Below are 22375 nucleotides of genomic sequence, written 5' to 3'. Positions count from 1 at the left end.
GAAGAAGTAGCTCCTATATTAAATCATAGCGAGGCCACTTCCCAAAGTCAATTCTACGTTGAACGCTCAGACAAGAAACTCTTCATCGGTGACTCTTTTTCCATCGTTTTATCGAGCAACACATTATCAACTCTTCTTCTACTTTACTGTGAGGAAGATATCCTTGTGAACAGTGTCTATTCTTCAATACAATCAAGTATAAAGTAAAAGAAAAAAATAAAAGGTAAATTTAAACAGAAGAGATTGGGATCTTGATATTCTGCAATTTGTTTGATATTCCTTATTGAAAGTAATTTTTGGGCGTTTGTGATTGGCAGAATTTTTCAAGTATTACACTGAAGTATCAAGCTGGTGACTACGTTCTTCAACTAAATTATCTCGTGTATCAAGACAGAGTAGAAGAAGTAGCTTTCGACGTCTATCTACGACAATTTCAGGCATGAAGTTAACAATGTGGAATTCTGTGTGCATCCTGATAGCTGTCTTCTTCCTAATGGTTGCCACGTCTGCATATTCTATTAGCAATCCAGAGACAGTGAGTACCTCTCGTTATATACTTTCAGTGAAATTGTATAACTTACGCTTGAATAATACTGACAAGTTACTTCAACTATCTTTGGTTATTTAAATTTGTTAAAGATGATACATTTATTGTGTTACTTTGATCTGTTAAACGTAATGGTATACGTCTTTTATCAGCGTTCCATCGTGGTCCATTTATCATATTCTGCATCTGGTTTTCCATTTATTTTCCTGTAGATGGTTTAATACATCAATTCTTGGTATGAATCTTGTTTGAAACATAACCACGTGCTGAAAGTGGCGCGTGGGCATTTGCTTGGGGCTTTGACTCATAAAGTCGCGTTCCTCTCTGCGAATTAGGCACGTAGATGCGGTGAAAAGAACGATAAAGCGGACAAGTATAGGAAGACACGTTCGTGAGTCAGCCTATTACACAGCAACCGGTGATGTCCGGTGAATATGCAGAAACTATTAAATCAAGATGTAGTCTCTGAAAATGAAGCAGCTTTCTTCATTGCATTAATTTTTCATTGCTTCGTTATAATCTTCATTATAATTCTTGTTTTCATAATAAGAAAAAAGAAAAAAATAATCGTTCTATCGTTTAAAAAAATGATAACTTCAAACAAGTCATGATTTTCTGGCAATCAGAAAATGTTATCGTTAGGTCGCGCGAGTTTGCATTGACAAAATGGAGTAAATAGATAAAGAGGAAACACATAATACACGTGTATGGCGATAATTTCGCCTGAAATGACATAATTCGGTCATCGATATTCATATAGATACAACAAAGACTTTCTCAATTAGATATAGAGTTATAATTGAATTTCCAATTAATTTCATACGTTTACTGTTCCATTTGTTGTTAGTTTGTGTGAAATATTTCTCTTCTTTAAATAAAGAGGAATTTTTTTTTAATCTTTTACGCAGAGTGCAGAGAAATCAATAGAAATAAATGGAATTCCGTGTTTCCCTTCTTATAAGCACGTGGGATGCATATGATAATATTGCAAGCACGAGTGGACGTTGCTCGCGAATGGTACTTATTAAATCAATCTCTTTTCTCTACTTGTATTGGTATATCTAATCAAACCGAACTGTAGGTGGTACTGTAAACAGAAATTATGCTTGTGAAAATTCCATTCGAATCGTTCGATTATAGTTAATTCCTCCAAAGTCACAATCCCGAGATTCTATTTCACAAATATTTTTATCATAAATTTTTGTAATATTTCATAGCGATATTAAAATTGTAATATAATTGAGAAACGGAAGAATGATGTTAAATTATTTTAAGTATATCATAGTTTTAATTTTGTATAATTTTTAAATTGAATTCTAAAATTAAATAAAAAAAAAAAAAAAAAACCACAATTATCAAAACAGAAATGATAAAAGTGATTTATAAATAAAATTTGCATAAAAATGGAACATTTTAAATTGCAACTTCCTTTTATCAAAAAGATTGTTCAATTTATTTATATATTTGTTTTATAGTGCACATGGTTCTTTGAATTTTATTAAACGTTACCAATTATTTTTTTAAGATGCATAACTCGCAGGCGATCGAAAAAATGCGACAGATCCCACAGTGGCACTGTCTACGCTACAGAAAATTCGATGGCGTACTACGCCGTTGTCGGCATTACCGTTTAGGAAGGGACTGACAAAAACACTTTGGACAATCGTAACGAATAAGTCGCAATATTTCAAGTTTCATCGACCAGTTGTTCTAAATATTCTGCTGCAAATACTCAAACTTATATAAAAATGAAATGAAATGTGGCACGTCATAATAAAAATTTGGGTATCTTTTAAAGCAAGTTATATATTTACGTGAATTATCAGTCGTAAAAACAGCCATGTACGTTGTTTTCGGATCTGCTGTAAGAGTTGCAATATTTAGAGGTACGCTCCATATTAACGTAAGTGACAGGATATTCCACACCGCAATATGCTGCGTGGAAACTGCTACCACAAGATGACAAGCATCTTGTTTTCCAAATTCAATTCGTCTATAAAACATATATAATAAACCCAATGCTGTTCTTATTATTATTATATAGTCTATTTTTCATAAAACTTATGTCACTGGATACTGATATTGAGAATGTGTAAGGCTACATTTAAATGTACAAGTATCGGGAGTCCATATTGTTAGACTAGAATCGAAACCAATACCAACTAATGAACCATCAATCGAGAAACCAGCATCCGTTGCAGGCAGATTTCTGTAATCTCCTACACTATGGCACTGCCAGTATTTATTTTTTTCTAAAACAAATTTAATCTTAAAATTTAATACTACATTTCTCTTATTACAACATAACTTTTACATACTGTGTAAGGATGAAGGTTCTACGAGATGCCATAATTTGAATTTTCTATCACTGCCCATTGTAACTGCCAGTGCTCCCTCGTCACCGAATAACATGCACGGTTGGAAGTGTAAAGCATTCACACCACCATCGTGAGGAAGCTCGATTGATGTATTTAATGCGAACCTAACAGGTTGACAACATAGTATCTTAATATTTACACATCAAGAATGCATATCTTGTACTTACTGTTGTTGTTTAACGTCATACATCCAAAATTTCAGCCTTACTCCTATACATGACATTTTATCGTTTCGTTCTTCAACAGTCGCCATCCACATACCATCGTGGTTTATTGCTATCTTTGTAACTTCCGTGTTTATAATAAGAACATTACGCTCTTGCGTTAAAAAATTTTGTGCCGTAATATTTATCTGAAAATTTATTTACAAGATAATAAACGACATAGCGTAAATTTTTTATCTGTTTTATATTACACTGTTACTCACATTATATAATAAATTTTTTGTATGGGTATTATAAAATTGAACATGTCCAGTACGACTATTTAAAACTAAACAATTCGTACGTGGATCAACAATAAGACCAGCAGGAAATAGATCTTTAGAAGATAAGGTCACGCCCCATGTAAAATTTTGTATAACTGATGTCAATTTTCTTTGTGGATTTACAACCACGATACCTATGAATATAGATATATTTTATAAATGTATTTCATCTATCTAAAATAGATTTAAAGATTTAAATATTTAAAAATATTCATACCATTATCTAAAGTAGATACAGCCACATATAAATTATCAGGAGCAATAGTAAGGTGTTTAATAGGTGCAGGTAATCGAGGAAGGAAGGATTTTTGATGTGGATTTGCTAAAACCCATTTCACTAGAACACATTCTCCTCCTCCTGTATACATGTGACCACCTACAATGTTTATGGTATATACAATTACAATATAACACATACAATTTATCAACAAAATTTCTTGATGGATTCAATATATGCAAATCTACATCATGAAGGAGTGCTATTAAATTTTGACCATAATTACCAATTATATCAACATAGTATTCACAAGATTTTGTCCTGTAATAATATGTAAGAATAATATATCATATAAATAATATATCATATAAATAATATATAATAAGAACTTCATTCATAATTATTGAAGTGCAAATTTTTCTTACGATATACATGTAGACTTTGCACAAACTCCATTATCCAGATCAAATAACACTATATAAATTTTTGTGTTGCATTTGGGAATATATGTTACAAGCACTTGACGCAATTCATTTCCATTATGAGTTTTATAATTTACAATGTGAAACGTTTTTATCTTTGGCTCTGTTTGAAACGTTAATTTCTGTAAAAGGTATAACAATTATGGATTTATAAAAGCTTCAAAAAAGGAAATCATGATTTTATACCGCTAAAAAATATATTTAATGTTTATACCAATTTCTTTGTGATAATGCCACTTTGACAACTCCAAAAATTTAATTCTCCATTTTATGTACAGGCAATGATCAGATTGGGATTTTCTGGATGTATTATTAATCCTGCAATTCTGTAATTTGCTGGTTCTAATTCTTTAACAAAATCTCCAGTTTGTGTACTGTAAGCTCTTATAACATGCTTCCATACTATGTATAACGTTCTGTAACGTATATGTATTACTTAATAGAAATATTAACTACAACTTTTTTCCTGAATACCATAGTCTAACATTTATAACGATATTTCTTCATATAATTTCATTAACAAAATTAATGAAGTACATGTTTAGTACCATTATGTTTACAATCAAAAATTTTATATTTAAACGCCAAAAGAAATTATAATTTTTGTATATGCTGAATTAAAACTTACTCTCCATCGTGTGAAAAAACTGGCCGTTGATCAATTATACTTCCTCCACCTTTTCTCGTTACAACTAAATCGTCTACATCAATTACTTCAATATTTGTTGATTCGCGTCGCGTATTCAATTTCATCTGCATTTTTTCACTTATGTTGTATGAGACTAATGTTCCTAATAATTAAACGCGGTTTTGTATACCCCATATATTAATGACACAATAAGATACAAAATACAGTAAAAAATATTATATTTTGATAATTACAAACACTTAAAATATAAATTAACCAAACTAAATGCCTATCACATGGTGCATTCTGGTATCTAAGATTCAAATACTTAAACAAACTTTTCTTCCATTTCTGCAACTGCAATGATAAAAATACCTAAATCGATAGGTACAACTTCATTTGGAAGAATCATAGTGTATTTTTTCACAATCGTAATAACAGCTAGTAATAATCTTAACAAATGTAAAAGAATTTGTTTAATTATTTATATATTTAATATTCATAAATAAAGATATCAACTATAATAAAATATTTTAAAAGCTCGTTATTAATTTACAGACTACACATTCACCTACTACAACAATTGAAATTGTAGTTTAGCGACATCTGAAATACTTTATGCACGTTATAAAATGCATCGATAATTGTAGTATTTCTGTTATAGGAATCTGCAATACTCTATGTTGACATAGTAGATTCGAACCGTAGGGAATTTTCTTTATCAATAGTAGATGAATTACGCATTTATTAATTCTACTAACATAATAGAATTAATCGGTTTTAAATTGAATTACTTCCTCTACCGATAAGTTTCAATTTCTTATTGTAAAAAATTGTATCTTTATAATTATACTCATATTATTGTATTCTATATATTCGTTAAATATTAATAATGAATGTGTGATATTAATAAAAAGAAAGAAAATTGATAAAACATTAAACACAATAATATTGTTCATACTTTAACATATTCTATTCGACGAAACCTTTTTTCGAGTAACTGTTGCTTTATTCTCCCTTAACTTTACACATTATGGATAGTAACATAAGTGGGAACTTAGAAAAAGAAAAACTGATCAGGCTTTGAAGCTGCATCAATAAATAAGGCGCATGAATTTCAGCTTTGAGTGGATGGAAAACAAGTACTGCACGCGAGCAAAAATTCAAATAAAGATTTTATTGAAATATAAGGAATCTGTACCAGACAGAACTAAAATTACCGTTTAAATTTGGTACTACCGGGGTTCACATCGTATATGCCTGCGTAATCGCTGGGTTATCTTTTCACATTTTTTCCTCTCTCCTTGTGTCGGTGTGTGTGTATCTGTGTTGACTTCATCTTTTTTTTTTTTTTTTTAAATCGTTATAAGTAGAATCTGAATATTTCTATAAGTACAGAAACAATATTGAAGGTACGCGCACAGTCTATCTCAAAGTCTCTAAAGCTAAAAAGGATTTTTCTCCTAGATCTGCAGTTCTGCGATTCTTACATTTACAACTTAAAGGGGTTTCTTGCTTTCTGTTTCTCTATTTACAATTACGATGAACTGAAAGGTCTAAAGCTACGCGTTTTTTCTCTCTCTCTCTCTCTCTCTCTCTTTCATTCTCACTCTTGCTCTTAAATCGCTCCGTTATCATAGAATTATAAGTGTTTAATTATTTACAATTTTTACAGAATATTTCTCTCTCAATATACAGAGTGTATTGGTTTACATTACACAACAATTTAATAAACGTGTATTTAAAATTCCTTGCAAATGCGAATTGCAAGAAATCGCGCGACCTAACTGCACACAAATAGTCCCATTTTCTTTTCTCGTTTAAAAAGATAAATCGTTATAATTCTGCTTTTCTCATGGAAATAGATCGTACATAGTCAATCAGGAAAAAAAGAAAAAAAAAAGAAGAAGAAGAAGAAGAAATATTAAACATTTATTACTAATGTATCGTCGATTTATCATTTTAAATTATAGTTAATCAATTTTAATGTACGACAGAGAAGGAAAGTCTTTCGAACGAGGCTCGTTCTTTTCTCATAAAATAGGACGTATTGTGCGCATAGTCTCTAATACTATACTAAGAATGTAAAAACCAAAAAAACTTTTCTTCGTTTATATTAGTTACAATAAATAAGCAACGTATATGTATTTTTTTCCTTTTAAGATTTACGCTTATATAATTAACTGTATCACGAATTTACTGGTTCCGAAATTGGTGCACACGCGCGCCAAATATACGGTGCAGCGAAAGTTAAAAAGAAAAAGAAAGGTAAAATAAAATAAAAGGAAGAGAATAGAGTCAATCTTTGAAGAAGATCAACGACATTAATTAATTACATTGTTTGGATAGAAGATCGTTAGAATTTGGTTGTACTCGATTCTCTGTTCAAGATGACCGTTTTCGAGGTAGGAACATTCCTATTTGGTGAATACACGTCGACAACCCATCTTAAAAAAATAAAATGGCGCTCTCTCAAGGATATGCATAAACAATTCTCGAAATACATATTCGTAAGTATATATATATCGTTGGAATTAAATGTCGCGTGTATGAAAACGTATAATACGCAGTCAGTCCTTAAATTGAAATGGAAAAAAAGGGAAATGAAAGAAAAGATACCTTTGAAGGTATAAAAAAAAATGCAACATCTAACACGTTTAAACAATACTTAATCGATTCGTAACAAAAACACCGACAACCGATATAAAACATGTTATATAGATTATGAAGTTATCATGTACTATGTTGTTGATAACGTACATCGTTTTGCTTCCCTTTTTCAGCTTGTTTGTCACTGTGCATTGAACTGTATGTGTATGTGTGTAGGTCTGTTTGTGTAAGTGTGATGCTATAACAACTTGAAAAAAAAAATCAATAATGCGTTCGTGCCTCTAAACAAATCTAAAATCTACGAACGAATGATACACCTCTTTTCTTTTCTTTTTGTGACAAAATATTACTCGCTAAGAAAAAGAGAAAAAAATGAGAGTGGTATTCATCAGTTAAATACAATATAATATCATAATGCTGAGAAATACGTCATCAAGATAACATTAGTTCCTTTTTTGTTATTCCTCTTTCTATATACTCGAAAATTCATTTTTTTCATATTTTCTTAAAACGCTTCTACGAAGCTGCTTTGATTATTCTAAAAATGAATTAGAAAAATATTTCTTTCCAGATCTGTACTATTTTATCATAGTAAAATTTGAAATTAACTAATTTACAATGGTATCCCACCATTCTTTATCTTTTTTTTTTCTGCAGAATTCTAATACAAGCGGAAATGCAATCAATGAGAAAATGTTATTTATCCTCTAAAATGTTTCCTTCAGATCTTTTTGCATTTTCTTTTTGTCTGATTTTGGTACAGAGAGTTTACGGTCTATCAAGCGTCTTTAAAATGTACAAGTGTATATCACGATGTGACAGCGACTCATGTACCGTTGTTCTTTCGCGTTTACTTGTCGCATAACGATAGTCTTATTATCTTTTATCCGCTGACTTACATGATAATTTTCTATTCGACACGTCGGAACTGACCGTTCGAATTTTTGTCCCCAACCAAATCCACGTTCAATTTTATATTCACGTAACATCTTGTTCTAGGAAACTGCGAGCTGAACAATTTCTTTGTAATTACACATAACCTCGATCATCCTCTTCGTCATCACCAAAAAAGAGTCCGTTTTACTTTTTTAGAAAAAGTCCTTATATATACATACATATATATATATATAGCTCGATACTGTCTATACACACACATATATATACGTATATGTGTGTATATATATATATATATGTTCACCATTTTCGACTCTACACTTCAACGTGTGAAAATAATTTATATTTACAAGCTGGTTCAGTATTAGAAATTCGCATTAAAGCGTCCTTATTTAAAGATCGTTAATAGATATCGCTCTTTGGATCCCTTTCCCGGAAGAATCCTTTTTCAGTCTTGCACTCCCTGATGGTAACGGTCTTCAAATTTACCGTCACGTCTGTAATGAACACCTGATCGGCAACTGGATTCCGTGCGTGCCAGTAATCCGTACCAGGACTGGAAAGAGGGACATACATGTCGGTCTTCGAGATTTCCGTCTGCTTCACGCTCGATGTATTGCTATTGTTGCTATTATTGTTATTGTTATGATTGTTGCTATTGTTATGACTATGATGCCCATTGACGACGGTCGGTAACCTGTTGTTGTTTGTATATGAATCCGTAGGGCTAGGTGACTTGTGACCATTCGCGTCTACTGTTACAGCTCCGTTTGATTTCTCTTGTTTTTGCTCAGACAAGTGCCTCTTTTTGGTAGGCTGTTCCAGAGGCGTGTCTATCTGGGGGGAGAGAGGTGCTGGCGGTGCACGCGGCAGCGAGGGTGGAGGACCGTGAGGCACGTCAGCTTCGGCACGCTTTTTCTCTTGCACCGCTGGAGCTGGTGTCGTCGGCACTGCTGGCAGCGGTTCCTCCGGTGTCGACTTCACGCTTGACGATGACGGCCTCCTGCCGTTTACCTTGTGACTCTGCAACGTATTTACAATCATATGTTTATTATTTTAGAATTTATTTTAATTTATTCTTTATTTATTTTATTATTTTTTATGTTTTTATTATAATATATGCTACAAATTTTTGATAGATTTCGAAATTATACACACTTTTGTGATTCATTGTATATAATTGAACACTTTGTTAATTATCTATAAATCCAAAATATAGATTAGCACTGATTATACTTTATAGATAAACTCTATAAGATGAAGAGAAGAAGAAGAATGAATGAATACTTACGTGATAAGAGGGAGACGTTGGATTACTCTTCAGAGGCAATAGTCGAGGTATTTTGTTTGGAGGAGGACTTCCACTACCGCTGCTTGGACTGCTCGTAGTAATGGTAACACCAATTTTTCCCGATTCTTTGCTGAGAACCTCGGCCTTTCTTTTCGTACCAGTCGGTTCTCTCCTAGGCAGTAGAGGACTGTCTATACTACTATTGGAACAATCTGAATCAACACTGAACGCGGATGCAGATAATTCTGGGGCTGTTGGCGATTCGTGCCCGTCGACGGAACTCGGAAGCGTGTCTTCGTCAGGTGCAACGGGATTTAGACGAGGTGCGGAGGTGCTACCGATAGTTGATTCGTCTTGGCTATCTTCTCCGACTCTCTCGTCTCCGCCGGGCTCTTCCTCGACGACCAAGTTTGCCAGAACGTGTTCCTGTGAATTATAAAAATGGTTTAGTTTATTGAAATGTTTATATAATTTTAGATTAAAAATTATAGAAGAAAATACAACAATTATCTTACTCCTAAGAATGGAGAAGGTTTTAATATAATTGAATGAAAGCTTAATTTTTAATAATTTCCATTTTCACACATTTAATTAGAAACACATTTAAATGCAATATCAATAATTTAAATTTGAAAATTTGAATTAGAAAATATGCAGTATGTACTACAGTACTCAGTAATATATTATTATATTACATATATATAATTTTAATGAATAAATTATTTACGCTATATCTAGTATCCCTTCGCCTAGGTCTCCTTGCAGTCACATCTCCACCTTTTTGGCTTTCTTCGTATAATTCAATTAACCTGACGTCTAAAATGTTTTCTTCGGGTTCCCATGTGTTGTGTCTATAAAAAACGAAAACGTTTACATTCATAATCTGTTTTAATGAACCTGTTAATAACTTTATCAGTTGTACTTTTAACTTACTTTTTGCTCCATCCTTTCCATTTTACGAAGTATTCTACTTTGCCCTAGAAGAAACAGAAATCATTCACATATAAATATAATTCATACCAATAGGAATAAAATATGGAAGTGAATCCGACAATTATATACCTCACGAAGATACAGATTCGATATTTTTAATTACTAAATAATTTTATACAGTTCAAAAATGAAGTATCTTTATTAGCGTGTTATTATTTTTATGTTATATTTTTAATAATAATTAAAATTTTTTAGATGCTCATCTATATCAATGCTACACGAAGTACTTCTAATAAACCAGTATTTTTAGTGTAATATTTTGTAGCTATATTACATGTGCAAGCATAAAAACTGGAAATTTAACTATTGTAAAATAAATGTTTATAAGAAACTCCATGGAGTATTAATATGTACAAATTATTACTCCCTTTATGTTAAGTTCGTGAATGTAGAGTAACAAAAAGTAGTATCCTAAACTTGATTCATCATCTATAAAATTATCCGATTAGTTTGCATTCAATAAATTACTATAATATATATCACTTATGATATTTATAAAAGAGGAACGATATTAATATAATCAGTACTTAAATCAGATCAAAATACCCAATATCATACTATCAACAAAATTACGCCCTAATGAATTACTCATAACCCCAACGAATTATGTATTGAAAGATAACCAAAAATGCAAGAATTCTATCATATCTTCATCTAAAAGTAACTTAACGAAATATCATCCCCTAAATCGTCCCTCCATTCCCGGTACGATGCACCTACCAAAAGAAAAAAAGAGAGAAACGTTTTAATAGAAACCAGAAGATTTTTATAATCTCTATTGAATTATACAATGCACATTGCACTCTTTCAAATCTTGCAGATCTGTGACATAGACGCAATGAGAAATCGAGATAAGACTATGGCTACGATATATGATTTTATCCTTTTCATATTAACATACGTACTATATGCAGATGACAATTTGTCACGAGGGCATTTGATACATAATTTTTCTAATAAGAATAATCATAAAATTTCAATATGTGATAAGAGCCAATTATATCTTCTTTCTTTTAACTCATTAAAAATCAACGTAGTGTTAATGTCATATTTTTTATATTTTCATAAAACGATAATCTTTATAATTTATTTAACTTATTTCTTCAATAATATTGCATTTACGCAATTTTCTTACATTATCTCACTACTTAATTCTTAATGGATTAATACACTATATGCAGATATCATTTTGCAAGAGGATATTTGATACATGATTAAATTTTTAATTTTTACGTAATTTTAAGAATTGTACAATTTCGATATCACATAAAAAAATAAAAAATAGATCTACAATGACTTCGACTTTATCCTCTGTTTTATTATATACAGGCATAATTTAACTTCTTATTTTTATAGAATTTTTAAATAACAAACATAATAGTTATGCATTATGTATGAGTGGTTGTTTGAATTCGTCGACCGATAAAAAGACCCTTGGCGCCAGTCATCGTTGATCACGATGTTAGAATGTGGCCGATTGCAAAGATCCGTTTCGCGCGTCTGCGTCGGAACGACGGATTTTCGAATCCATCTCCGTAGGAGCGTACGGTCGATAAAACGGGCGGCGTTGACTTCCACGAGAACCGCTGATACGGCTCACCTATTGGCCGTCGGCCAACGAACGAAAGCATGCCGACCGCTCTAGGTGCGCAGCTAGTCTGACAGTTGGAAAACAATGACATAACCGTGCAGGTATAGGACACGTTGCTTTATCGCGCATGAGCCGCTCGCAGCTGAGAAATCTCGCGTGTTTTATGTCGATTTACAACGTTGCCAGCCGAGACCATGTCGTTACTCCGAAGATCACCGCCACGGTAAAAACGCATAAATTCTTGCATAAATCGCGACCGTCTTCAAACAACCATATTACAGATATTGGCGCAATAATAAATCAATCAAAATTATTGTAAGTTTAACGTGAGATCATTTGAGGAATTCTTCACTCGAAAGATGAATGTCAGCGTGTTTTTAATTGAAATATCGAATTTGTAAGTTTGGACGAGAACAATGGACTGTTATGTATTCACCTTCATATGATGTGAATATGATTACGAACATGTTATAATATCACTGGCGCGAATTTTGAATGTTATGAAATTCTAATATTTTAGTTTGTGCCATCATAAGTCGTAATATAAGGAAATAAAACGATTGTCAAATGAAAATTAAAAAATTTTTTGTAAAATTAAGTTAATCAGAATTTTAAGTATATTTACAGACTTCCAATTACTATCACGTGTTATACACTATATAAATATAGTTAAGACCCATTTATCTTTCAGAAGAGAACATTGTTTGGGTTAATTAGCAAGCAATAAGTTTCATAAATTGATTAGAAATTTAGTAATTCTTTCATTTATTACAATGTTTCATTAAGTGTTTCAATAAATTGTAGTAAATTGTAATAAAAGTATCAATTAATAGAATTTGAATAAATTAAATGAATAATGAGTTTGAAAATTAAAAACTAAAAAGAAATTAAAAATCATCTATTTGCAGCTTCAAAAAGTATAACATTTATTTTTCCCGAAAAGGCACGCGGTAATGCATAAATATTTAAAGGCATTTATTTGCAATATTTGCAATACAACGAAATAAATAAACGTAGTATTTCCTATAAAACGTTAATATACCAATAAAACGTGCCTGTTCGAGTTCGATGAGAGATATCGAGAGCATCGTACATGATAGAAATCGCAACGGGAGGGGCAGAATTGTCGAAACGATAGAGGTGGGAAAGAGAAAGATCACGAAGAGGGGAGAAGGAACCAGCAACGACGCATAGACAAACAGATTCCATGTAGTGGCGCTATCTGCCGGTGACGGTTCGCATTTCTCTTGCTTACCCGCTTTTCCCTCTTCTTTATAATCCGTTCCGCGGCGTAAACTCTGTCACCTAGATCCATGTTTTTAATCCTTGTTTGTTAGATCCGTAATAAAAGCTGTTAATATATCCAGTAAGAGAGTGGAGGGTGTCACTAAAAAACCACACTGAATAACGTAACACCATATGTACCTATACCGTAATCTGACCACAATGCTCTAATTTAATCGAGATGACACACCGTGTAAACACAATAAACACGTGTTGTCTCGTATACGAGAAGACTCGGCATTGCTCGATGTTTTTCGCACTGATCGGGACTGAGTCGACCGACTGGTGATTAGAGTGGCTGCTATTTCAGCAGCGAGGCGGCAATGCGACTAATGTTTTTTGAAAGGCCAGTAGTCGCGGCAAGACCGGCGAACACGAGCGAAGTCGGCGTACACGCACGTCCCATCGGGAAGGGAATTTCAAGCGGCACAGTTTGCGCGCCGCGAGTTTCTTCTACGTGTGTTCACCTTACGGATAAATCTGCGTACGATATTTGTCGAGGAATACGAGTACGCTCGACTTGTGTGTCTCGTCTCCGAATTGATATCGAGACTTATAGTGGTGCCTGGTGTTGGCCGGCAACACACGTTTTCTGCTTCTGCTGCTACTCCCTTCGTGCAAGATCGGGGTTCGTGACGTCAGTAATTCCCCCTCACCTCGTAAACACCAAACATGGCCGTCGTACGGATATACGCTGATCGAGTGCGTCCGAAACTGATGGTGAAAACTAACGTCGATATAGGCACTAGAAACTCGTGGATCCGTGTACGAAGTGCAGTAGGACGTTTTAAAGCCTCGTGAACGGCGTTGAGCCTGTCTATATACGAATATGTAAAAACTGGAGCGATCGACTCACAGCGTCTAGCACATTCTGCGGATCGAGGCCGACTAGAGCCGAGGTCTGCCGAACTCCCCTCGCAAGCTTAGTGGACTCGCCCGACCCGCTCGAGGTTAGGAGGGGAGGGGGTAACGGTAGAGAAAGAGTATCAGAAGGGGAAGGGAGAAACTCTCAACGGTACGTGCGCCGCGCGTACAACGGAGAGAGAAAGAGAGAGAAAGATAGAGAAAGCAAAAGAAGGAGAGTGTGATTGAGTGACCGAGGACGAGAGGGGTGGGGAGAAGAGGGAGAGAAGAGCAAGCGCAATGGAGGTAGAAAAGAGAGACGGCGCGACCAGGAGCGCCGTCCTCGGAACAAGAAAGCTGCCTGCCTGCCTGCCGCCTGCCTGCTAGCCAGCCACCCCAAGTTCCCTTCTAGGTACGTGTATGCGTATATTTGTGTGAGAGACCAGTCGATGCAACGTTGCCAACTCTATTTCGTCGATAGCACCGCACCAAATGTCACTGGCGTATTACCCGATCAACTCGAGAATCGACTATGCCGTCGTTACGTTTATCACTTGTTATCACAAACGAAACGAATCGATCGATGTGTCCTTCTAGAAACACACGCGTGATTTAATCACGATGTTTCAAGCGATCGGGGTACCGCTTTTGCCGTGTCGATTCGCGCCCACGATCTGACAACACTGTATCCTCTTGCGACGTACTGTCACACACTACATAACACTACCGCACGGCATCGCATACGATGCTTTTATAATAAACAGACGTTTTCGAACAGACTATTCGCAAAAATCGGAAACTCACCGGAATGATAACACACAGTATCGAGTACGATCAACGTAGAATAGAGCGCGTCGCAGTAAAACCGGCGGCACTGTTCGTGAAAACGTGCAACCTCAACGGATCCCGAAACGAGAGTGTCCTCTCCGTGCCGACGAACACATAGGGAGAGCGGTTCAGCAAAGGAAAAGGAGAGGGATACAAAAGGAGTGAGAGAGCCAGATGGGAGAACCTCTGCTCTTCTCCGTCCTTCGGCGCAAATAGCAGGATAAAAAAGCCACGACAGTGGCGCTCGATTGGTGGGATTCTCGAGGCGCTACCAACGCTTCTAACCCCGCTGAGCACGACGACCAATCGACGAGTGGTACAGCCCACGTCCGTTCCCCTCGACTCGTCGAGAAGGCGGGCTCACGGACGATCGTCGGTCGACGGTTCAGTTCGAGGTCCCCATCGCCGTGCCGCGCGCGTCCCTGTATACCCCATCGACAACAGCCTTTCCGTTTTGCCGCAACTTTCCCCCTCTGTGTATGTTCAAACAGAGACAGCAAATTCTCTCCCTCCCCATCACACTCTTCCCCTCGTGCAGGAAACCCGAATAGCGGAGCGCGCTACCGTGCCACCGGTCATATCTCGTTCTCTTTCTTTCTCTTTAACGCCCACGGGTGTGTAAAGCCGTATATACCGCGTATGTGCTGTCGCGTAGGGCGGGCACGTGGGTGAGGGGCACAAGGGGAAGTACATATATACACCATTTACATATATACATTTATATATATGTATGTACAAGCGCACATCGTCACAAGCATTTCCCCTCTTCGTAGCCACGTCGGCGGTGGCCGACCACCGTCGGTATTGAAATATCCTGGCCCTGGAGAGCCAAGTAGCCGTGCAGCGATGCCGCTTCTCTTTATAACCACTACGCTCTGCACCAAGAGACCGATCTTCCTTTCCTTTCCTCTTCCCCACCCTTTCTCATCGCATGCACCTTTCCTCTTTCTTCGTCTCTTTGTCTGCGTCTTCCGTCCTCCCTCCATTCTCTCTTTACACCCTTCCCCCTTTGTTCTCCGTCTGACTGTAATGTTGGTAATCCGTCTCTCTTGCCTTCTGTGCCCTTGTTCGGTACGGTTTGTCGCGGGATGGGTGTTGCGTACCCTCTTTTACGACTTCGCTTTTCCCCTTCTCCCTTTTCGCCGTCCGCTTCGAGTTTCGCCTCCCTTTGAAGCGCAATCAATTGTTGGACGAAGTGTTGTGCGCAACCCTATGATCGACGTACAAAAGCAAAAATGCCAGCGTGCGTCGCGCGCTCGGCTTTCTCGAGTCGCGCGCTATTGCGCAACCATGAAATACACAAAGCCGATGTAGATGGCGTGCCGCGGGTACGCAGCTTATGGCATGTCCCCTCCTTTTCCTTCTTTCCCCTGCATAAGCAATGCTCTCCTTTGTTCTTCGTCGTCGTTGTCGCTGCTGTAGTGCACGCTTTTAAAGTAACCTCCTTAATCTCCTTAACACTGCCATCAGGATTCTGTTTAAAGTAATCTTTCGTTATTTCAAATTTCCAAATGATTCAAACGCGACATGTTTAACTTCGTTACTTTGGTTTACACGACAATCTACATGTGACAAATCTGGGATGAGAGCTGATTTAATTTTAGAATCCGATACTGATTGTGTAATAACAGTATTACGAAATGACGAAACTTGTGTGTATGTCTTTTAACTGCGTTGGTATCTTAACAAGCACATTCTATGGTCCATCTAATTCGCACGTGTTTTGTTGATATATGCCTCGAAGCGTCGCCGTACCATCTTTATGGTTATGAGCGAAGATATATGACTGCAAAAGAAATAAAAGGAACAAGCAAGTACGTAGAAGTAGCATAGCGACCAAGAGATGGCGGCTAGCTAATTAAAGCTGCGCAAGAACGCGATAAGCAAAGGCAAACGCGCACGGAGTCGCAGCGCACGCGACTAAAGATACGGGAGAACGATGAGGCCACTGATTCGTGTTTCTCATTATGCGGGCCGTCCATCGCGGACACGGCAACGTCGAAAGCAGGGCGTGGCGCGTTCTTCGTGGATCTAATGGTACGTCAGGATCCGCTTCAAAATCTTCTATCAAATGTTGAAATCGTTTCTATGATGAGTCACTTTCGAAGATTAACAAAAACGTCACGCGTTTATTCTCTGCCCAACGAGTCGAGCCGGAAACTGTAAATAAAACCATGTGATCAAAATGTAGAGAAAAATAATCTAGCGTACGATATTTGTAATTTTGAGATACTAGAAAATAGAAAGTTACACTAACCTCTTAAATGAGAAAATTGAGTGTATCTACTAAGTTAGATTGAGGAACATTGTCGCTAAAAGACAATTACACTAAATTTATTAATTCAGTTTAAAATATACCTTATTATACTTATAATAATTTACCTTCCCTTATTCAACTCAGTCAATCATTGCTGTATCATATTTATGATCTATACCATCCTTTCTGCTCGTAAATCATGTTTGAGGTTACGAAGAAATGGTGGATAGATTAGGAAACAGTTCACACGTATTTATGCAGGATAAAGGGAAACGTTTGGTTACATACCGTATGCTATTGCTGAAAACATCACATCGAAGATTATCGATCGTAAATATTAGAAAATCGATCGAAATCTGCCGGATTCTGCAACTGCGAAACAATAAGCCTGACAACGTTGCATGGAATTGTTGGTATTGTTTCACACGTAAGATCGAATAATATTCAATATTCACGACAATTCTTTTTTATTATTCCAATATCGTATAAGCTATCTGTCAAAAGCAATCACGCAGTGTTGCAAGCCGCTCTGTATTGCATATGGTATTGCAGGAATACGAGAATCAATACATCTCGCGCATCGACCTTACATCCTTTGCTAGTTATCGATTAATAGCAGTGGGAAATCGAATATCGAATAACGTACAGGAGCATCATACGATAGCCATCTTAACTTTTTCGATCTAGTATATCGTGCAGTTTCTAGATTACGACTAGTTGGGTTTAGTTAATCGGTAGATAACTAATAGGTATTGATAAGTGATAAAGGGAAATGTAAAAAGTTACATTTTGCAGTGAATTACTTGTACATAAAGTATAATAGAATATGCGTTTGAGTAGTTTTGACGTGCGCGCGCGTTCCCTCGAGAGAGACCAGGAGAACTGAGTTCGAGCAGTCGTCTCGTGGAAAAAGTGACCATTTAATAACTCGGGATCGAATTATGATATCAAGGTAACGTTTTCTACGTCACATTCTCTACCATTTGTCATGTTTATTTATATAAGGGTCATATTCATCCGATAAGTAGTTTTTTAAATAATCGATGTTTTAGGTTAGCGTACTTGGAGACATTTTCAAGTCCATTTCGGAGATTGGGAACTCGTTTTCTATATTCTTCTTCTTCATTATCCGCCATTTTTGTTGCTATTATTCTCTTCTAAGACTCTATTGGTGGAAATCTAACACAGTTTTTAAACCTAACCAATTACGAAACGAGAAGCGAAACGAATTCGAATTATTAAGTACTCGTAAATCTTAACGAATTATATCGTTTTGTACGAGTGCTATGTTTTTGTATATGTACTTAAATATCATTATGTGTAAATGTATTAATTATATGTAAATGAATTATCGGTTTTCAAGACAGTATATGCATTTTATAATGCGCAGTAGATGCCTGTGTACGTAAAAGATTAATCGCGTGTCAGTCGCATATAATAGTGATGGCTCGATTATATATGAAAGGAATATCAACCATACTTATATGTTTCGTTTTCGACCTTTCGAAAAATCGACTCTACTATTTTTTTCTGTCTTTTTTATTTATTTCAATTTGATTTTCATTTGGGTCGTTCGAAAGCGAGAACTCGATGAATCTTTCATACAATATGGCGTTTGATATGTATTGTTCGGAATCCATTCGTGTAACCGACACTATGGATTTGTAGATTTTGCACGTTGCTTGTGTATTCTCGACCGATATCGTACTCTTTTATCGCCCCGTTGGATTAACTGGCAGAATTTGTAACGTGAATCTTAACAGTGAGTTGTAGACAAACTATGCGCTCTTCGAGTGCTTAATATCCATTCATGTCATGGAAGAAGCGTCACTTATACGTAGTAATTTTATTACTGTTCGCGCGTGAAGCAGACAATCCTTGTTTGACAATTAGCATAGTTCCGAGATTTTCAACACATAATCCATGTATGTAGTTAATTTGGAATTTGGTTAGAAAGTTTTCTTATTCTTATTCGTAGATAGTATATTTTTAAGCATGATTTAGTATTGTTTACTATTCGTTTTAGATATATAGGAATTACAAGTAACATATGACATTATTTAGTTTCGCTCCTTTATATCAGACGGAGCGAAATATCTTTTGATGTTCGATTTCAATTTCAATTGAGAAATTCATCAATTATGTTATAATTACTATCAATTAAATTATCAATATCAGTAGAGTACAATCCTTTTAGAACTAGATATTCTAATGTGTCTAATTTATTCATATTTAAGTTTCTACCAAGACGTTCTTACTCTTTTCTAGAAAAGATATGCTCTATTTTTCACATATGTCGCTTAATGTTCATACTAATTACTCAAATTACACATAAGTATTTAGTACTATAAGAAACATAGGTACTTCCAACTGTATTATACGCTTCAGCTGTTGCTTATTCATTCAAGACAATAGAGTACGAGTAAGATTAAAGTGAATAACAAATTCACTTTTTCTGCACTTGCTATTTAAGCGACTTTCACAATTACCTTCACATAACGCGTCAATTTATCAGCCCTTGCTTATCATCCTTGGCTACCTAAGTACCTGAGAAAGGTGCCAGGGATACAGTTTTTACCTCGTTTCTTATCACGATCAATTCATCATCGTCTAGGCTTAACACTACCGCCATCAAGTTAACACAGCTTTCTTCTATTTTTAGGCAGTGTTTTAATAGTCGAGTGGCGCTTACCATCGTCGGTGATTCGTCAAGCATGCATTCGCCTTGTAGACACCCGGTAGACGAGCAACTACCCACGTAAGTTCGATTATTAATTCAGCGGCGGGAGCGCGCGGCGCATAGGCTTGGCGCAATGTGCCGCTCTTTATACGGACCGACGCATAACGCGTTGTATTATCAGCGTGACAACAAGCTTACGAACATCCCTTAACACTTTCGAGGTGGATTTTTCTTGCAACAATGGTGACAAGCATTAGACCGCGGATGTTTATGCAAATTAATGGAACTTAAGCAGAGATTTGTTTTACACGATAAATATTACAATAGGTATATAATATATGGTAATAAATATTATAATACCGTACTTAGGATATTTTATACATTTTTCTATATTATGAGCATTCTGCACATTTTTTCTGCTCTAAGTTTTCTATCGATTTATTTTCCTATAAATAAATGCACAAAAATTTACAGTTGAATCATAATACAACAGCATAATCTGTAATAGGTTTAAATTTTTAAAGACGTGAGTTATGTATATCCCATACTTATATATATGATCGAGATCATGATGTTAGAAAAACTATAGGTAATAATCCAGAGTAAGTTATAGTCTCGAAAGGTCTTAAATAACATGTTCAAAACACTTTGGTTGCCGAGATAGTCTCCAATGAAAATTATAGAAGATTCAAAATTAATAGAAAATTAAAATAGTGTAGAATTTAAATAAAAGTAAGTATGTTATGGCATTGAAAAAACGATGAAATTGAATTATATGCAGGTACATCTAGAATCTATAACATGGAGATAGAAAGAAGTCTCGTGGGACGACACAGAGGCAAAGGACGTACTGCCTTCCATTGCTCAGTGTCACGCGTTGCTACATTGCTTTGTCTGTGTGTGTGACACCTTCAACCAATATGCGTGCTTAACTTTAGGATTGTGTTGAGTCTGTCAAAAACAAACAATCACATCCACATTCCTTCTAAAGGACCTTTTTTCAACTCCGATTTGACTTCATTACCTATTATGTGCTACTATATATGTAATAATTACATATGTAATACACAAAAAATACTAGCGTGCCTTTTTCGAAATCATTCAAAATCATGAAAGGAAAACTCATCACACGCATGATAGGACTGTTTCAAAAAGTTATTTAAATGTAATATTTATACCTACATACAGTGCGATAGTCTTATTAAACTGATTCCGTGTTATTCAAGGCTCACAGTGTCTACAAATCTTAGGATCGTAAAGGGAACGATATAAATTGGGTGACTTTGTTACTTGATCCTCCGTGCAGTTCAAGTGTTATCCAAGGGATTTCCATGTACAGACTGAATGAAGATAGGTAGTATGGTCGTTGGAATATGTCGCTGGAAGAAATATAGCGAGCTGCTGAACTAGAACATTAAATAAATAGCATAATTTGGATCACACGTGATATTGTACCTAGTTTTTTCGATGTAAACTACTAGATCTAAAGCAAAACAGTACTTAATGAAATTGCAACTGCGGTTTTAGATACTCATTTTCTTCCTCTTTGCTTAATTCGCTCGAGTATTCTCAAGCATTAACAACTTTAGCCTCTGATCGATTTTACAATCTCGCTATATTTCTTTCATGGAGTACACGATCGACTATAGGATAATTTCTTGTGCTTCACATTTCTGATCAACTTGCAAAATTCGGTAAACATTCTTTTTTTCCTTATAGAAGTATCGCGCGATAGGCATTTTACTTTTACAGAATTGCCTTATACGTTATAGTTAACGGTTACTTCGTATTTCTTATATTATTTATAAATATATGGATTACATCTAATTAAGAAAACAAAGTAAGGACAAATGTAACAAGTAGGGAACCGGATACTCGCGAGTACTAACGTACACAGTATCTTTACATGGCCAATTACCGAGGAAAGGGAACGAATCGACTCAGACAGATACATTTTCAGATTCGTGCCAAATTTTGCCAATGCGGTGGCGATAGTTGAGTCCCCTCGCGATGTCAATAAAATTTTTAAACCTTTCGTACAAGACACACGATATATTCATAGAAGATACCTCTACAAGCGTTGGAAAAATTTTCGTGAACTACAATAGTCGTAATATTATACTAATCTTGTAATATCAGAATCTCGTTGTTGGTCTTAAGAAAAGTGAATGGGGATAGTAACGGCCAGTTAGCGAGGCATATGTATGCTATCGCGAATAGCCACGACACGACGTAACGAGCAACGTGAATATACCTACGTCGTGGTGTTGTTATCAGCGCCGTGTTATCGCGCGAACTCGTCTCACGGCGCTTAAGTGCGTTCTGTTGGCTCGCGAGTAGCGCCGCGATTCCCACGTGTACGTGT

General features: G+C 35.7%; 3 protein-coding genes and 1 pseudogene across 5 annotated transcripts in view; 1 reads left to right on the top strand and 3 right to left on the bottom strand.

Moving 5' to 3' along the window:
• Positions 1-2257: 2257 nt before the first annotated feature.
• LOC139985380 (WD repeat-containing protein 75-like) lies at positions 2258-4287 on the bottom strand (annotated as a pseudogene).
• A 25-nt stretch (positions 4288-4312) lies between these two features.
• LOC141445965 (WD repeat-containing protein 75-like) lies at positions 4313-5057 on the bottom strand. The gene is made up of 2 exons (XM_074112223.1): positions 4740-5057; positions 4313-4527 (listed from the first exon to the last, which is right to left on the bottom strand). Exons 1-2 carry the CDS (start codon positions 4868-4870, stop codon positions 4380-4382), a joined length of 279 nt encoding a protein of 92 aa, XP_073968324.1. The 5' UTR covers positions 4871-5057; the 3' UTR covers positions 4313-4379.
• An 844-nt stretch (positions 5058-5901) lies between these two features.
• Positions 5902-15137, bottom strand: LOC139985945 (polycomb group protein Pc). Its single transcript, XM_072000847.1, has 5 exons — positions 13374-15137; positions 10468-10511; positions 10262-10385; positions 9535-9960; positions 5902-9266 (listed from the first exon to the last, which is right to left on the bottom strand). Exons 1-5 carry the CDS (start codon positions 13431-13433, stop codon positions 8646-8648), a joined length of 1275 nt encoding a protein of 424 aa, XP_071856948.1. The 5' UTR covers positions 13434-15137; the 3' UTR covers positions 5902-8645.
• The window catches only part of LOC139985946 (uncharacterized), a 159167-nt gene continuing 151331 nt past the window's right edge, over positions 14540-22375 (top strand). For 2 of the 3 annotated variants that reach the window (XM_074111660.1, XM_074111661.1), the window contains exons 1-3: positions 15344-17110; positions 18171-18282; positions 19993-20088. In XM_074111660.1, the coding sequence (XP_073967761.1) occupies positions 17041-17110; positions 18171-18282; positions 19993-20088 (278 nt within the window). In that variant the 5' untranslated portion in view covers positions 15344-17040. Of the gene's footprint in view, positions 14658-15343; positions 17111-18170; positions 18283-19992; positions 20089-22375 lie in introns of those variants that run through there. The other variant, XR_012453355.1, reaches the window with a different exon arrangement.

The sequence above is a fragment of the Bombus fervidus genome, chromosome 3 (assembly GCF_041682495.2).
Source record: "Bombus fervidus isolate BK054 chromosome 3, iyBomFerv1, whole genome shotgun sequence".
NCBI lineage: Eukaryota > Metazoa > Arthropoda > Insecta > Hymenoptera > Apidae > Bombus > Bombus fervidus.
The sequence above is the reverse complement of the archived record's forward strand: the minus strand, read 5'-3'. Positions and strand labels throughout refer to the sequence as shown.

Coding starts and splice junctions, on each gene's coding strand:
- LOC141445965 (XM_074112223.1), bottom strand. CDS start 4,870: ATGCAGATGAAATTGAATACGCGACGCGAATCAACAAATATTGAAGTA. Junction 4,528..4,739: donor GTTTTTTCACACGATGGAGA/GTAAGTTTTAAT, acceptor TATACGTTACAG/AACGTTATACATAGTATGGA.
- LOC139985945 (XM_072000847.1), bottom strand. CDS start 13,433: ATGGATCTAGGTGACAGAGTTTACGCCGCGGAACGGATTATAAAGAAG. Junction 10,512..13,373: donor TAAAGAAGAGGGAAAAGCGG/GTAAGCAAGAGA, acceptor TGTTTCTTCTAG/GGCAAAGTAGAATACTTCGT. Junction 9,267..9,534: donor CAACGTCTCCCTCTTATCAC/GTAAGTATTCAT, acceptor AATACGTTGCAG/AGTCACAAGGTAAACGGCAG.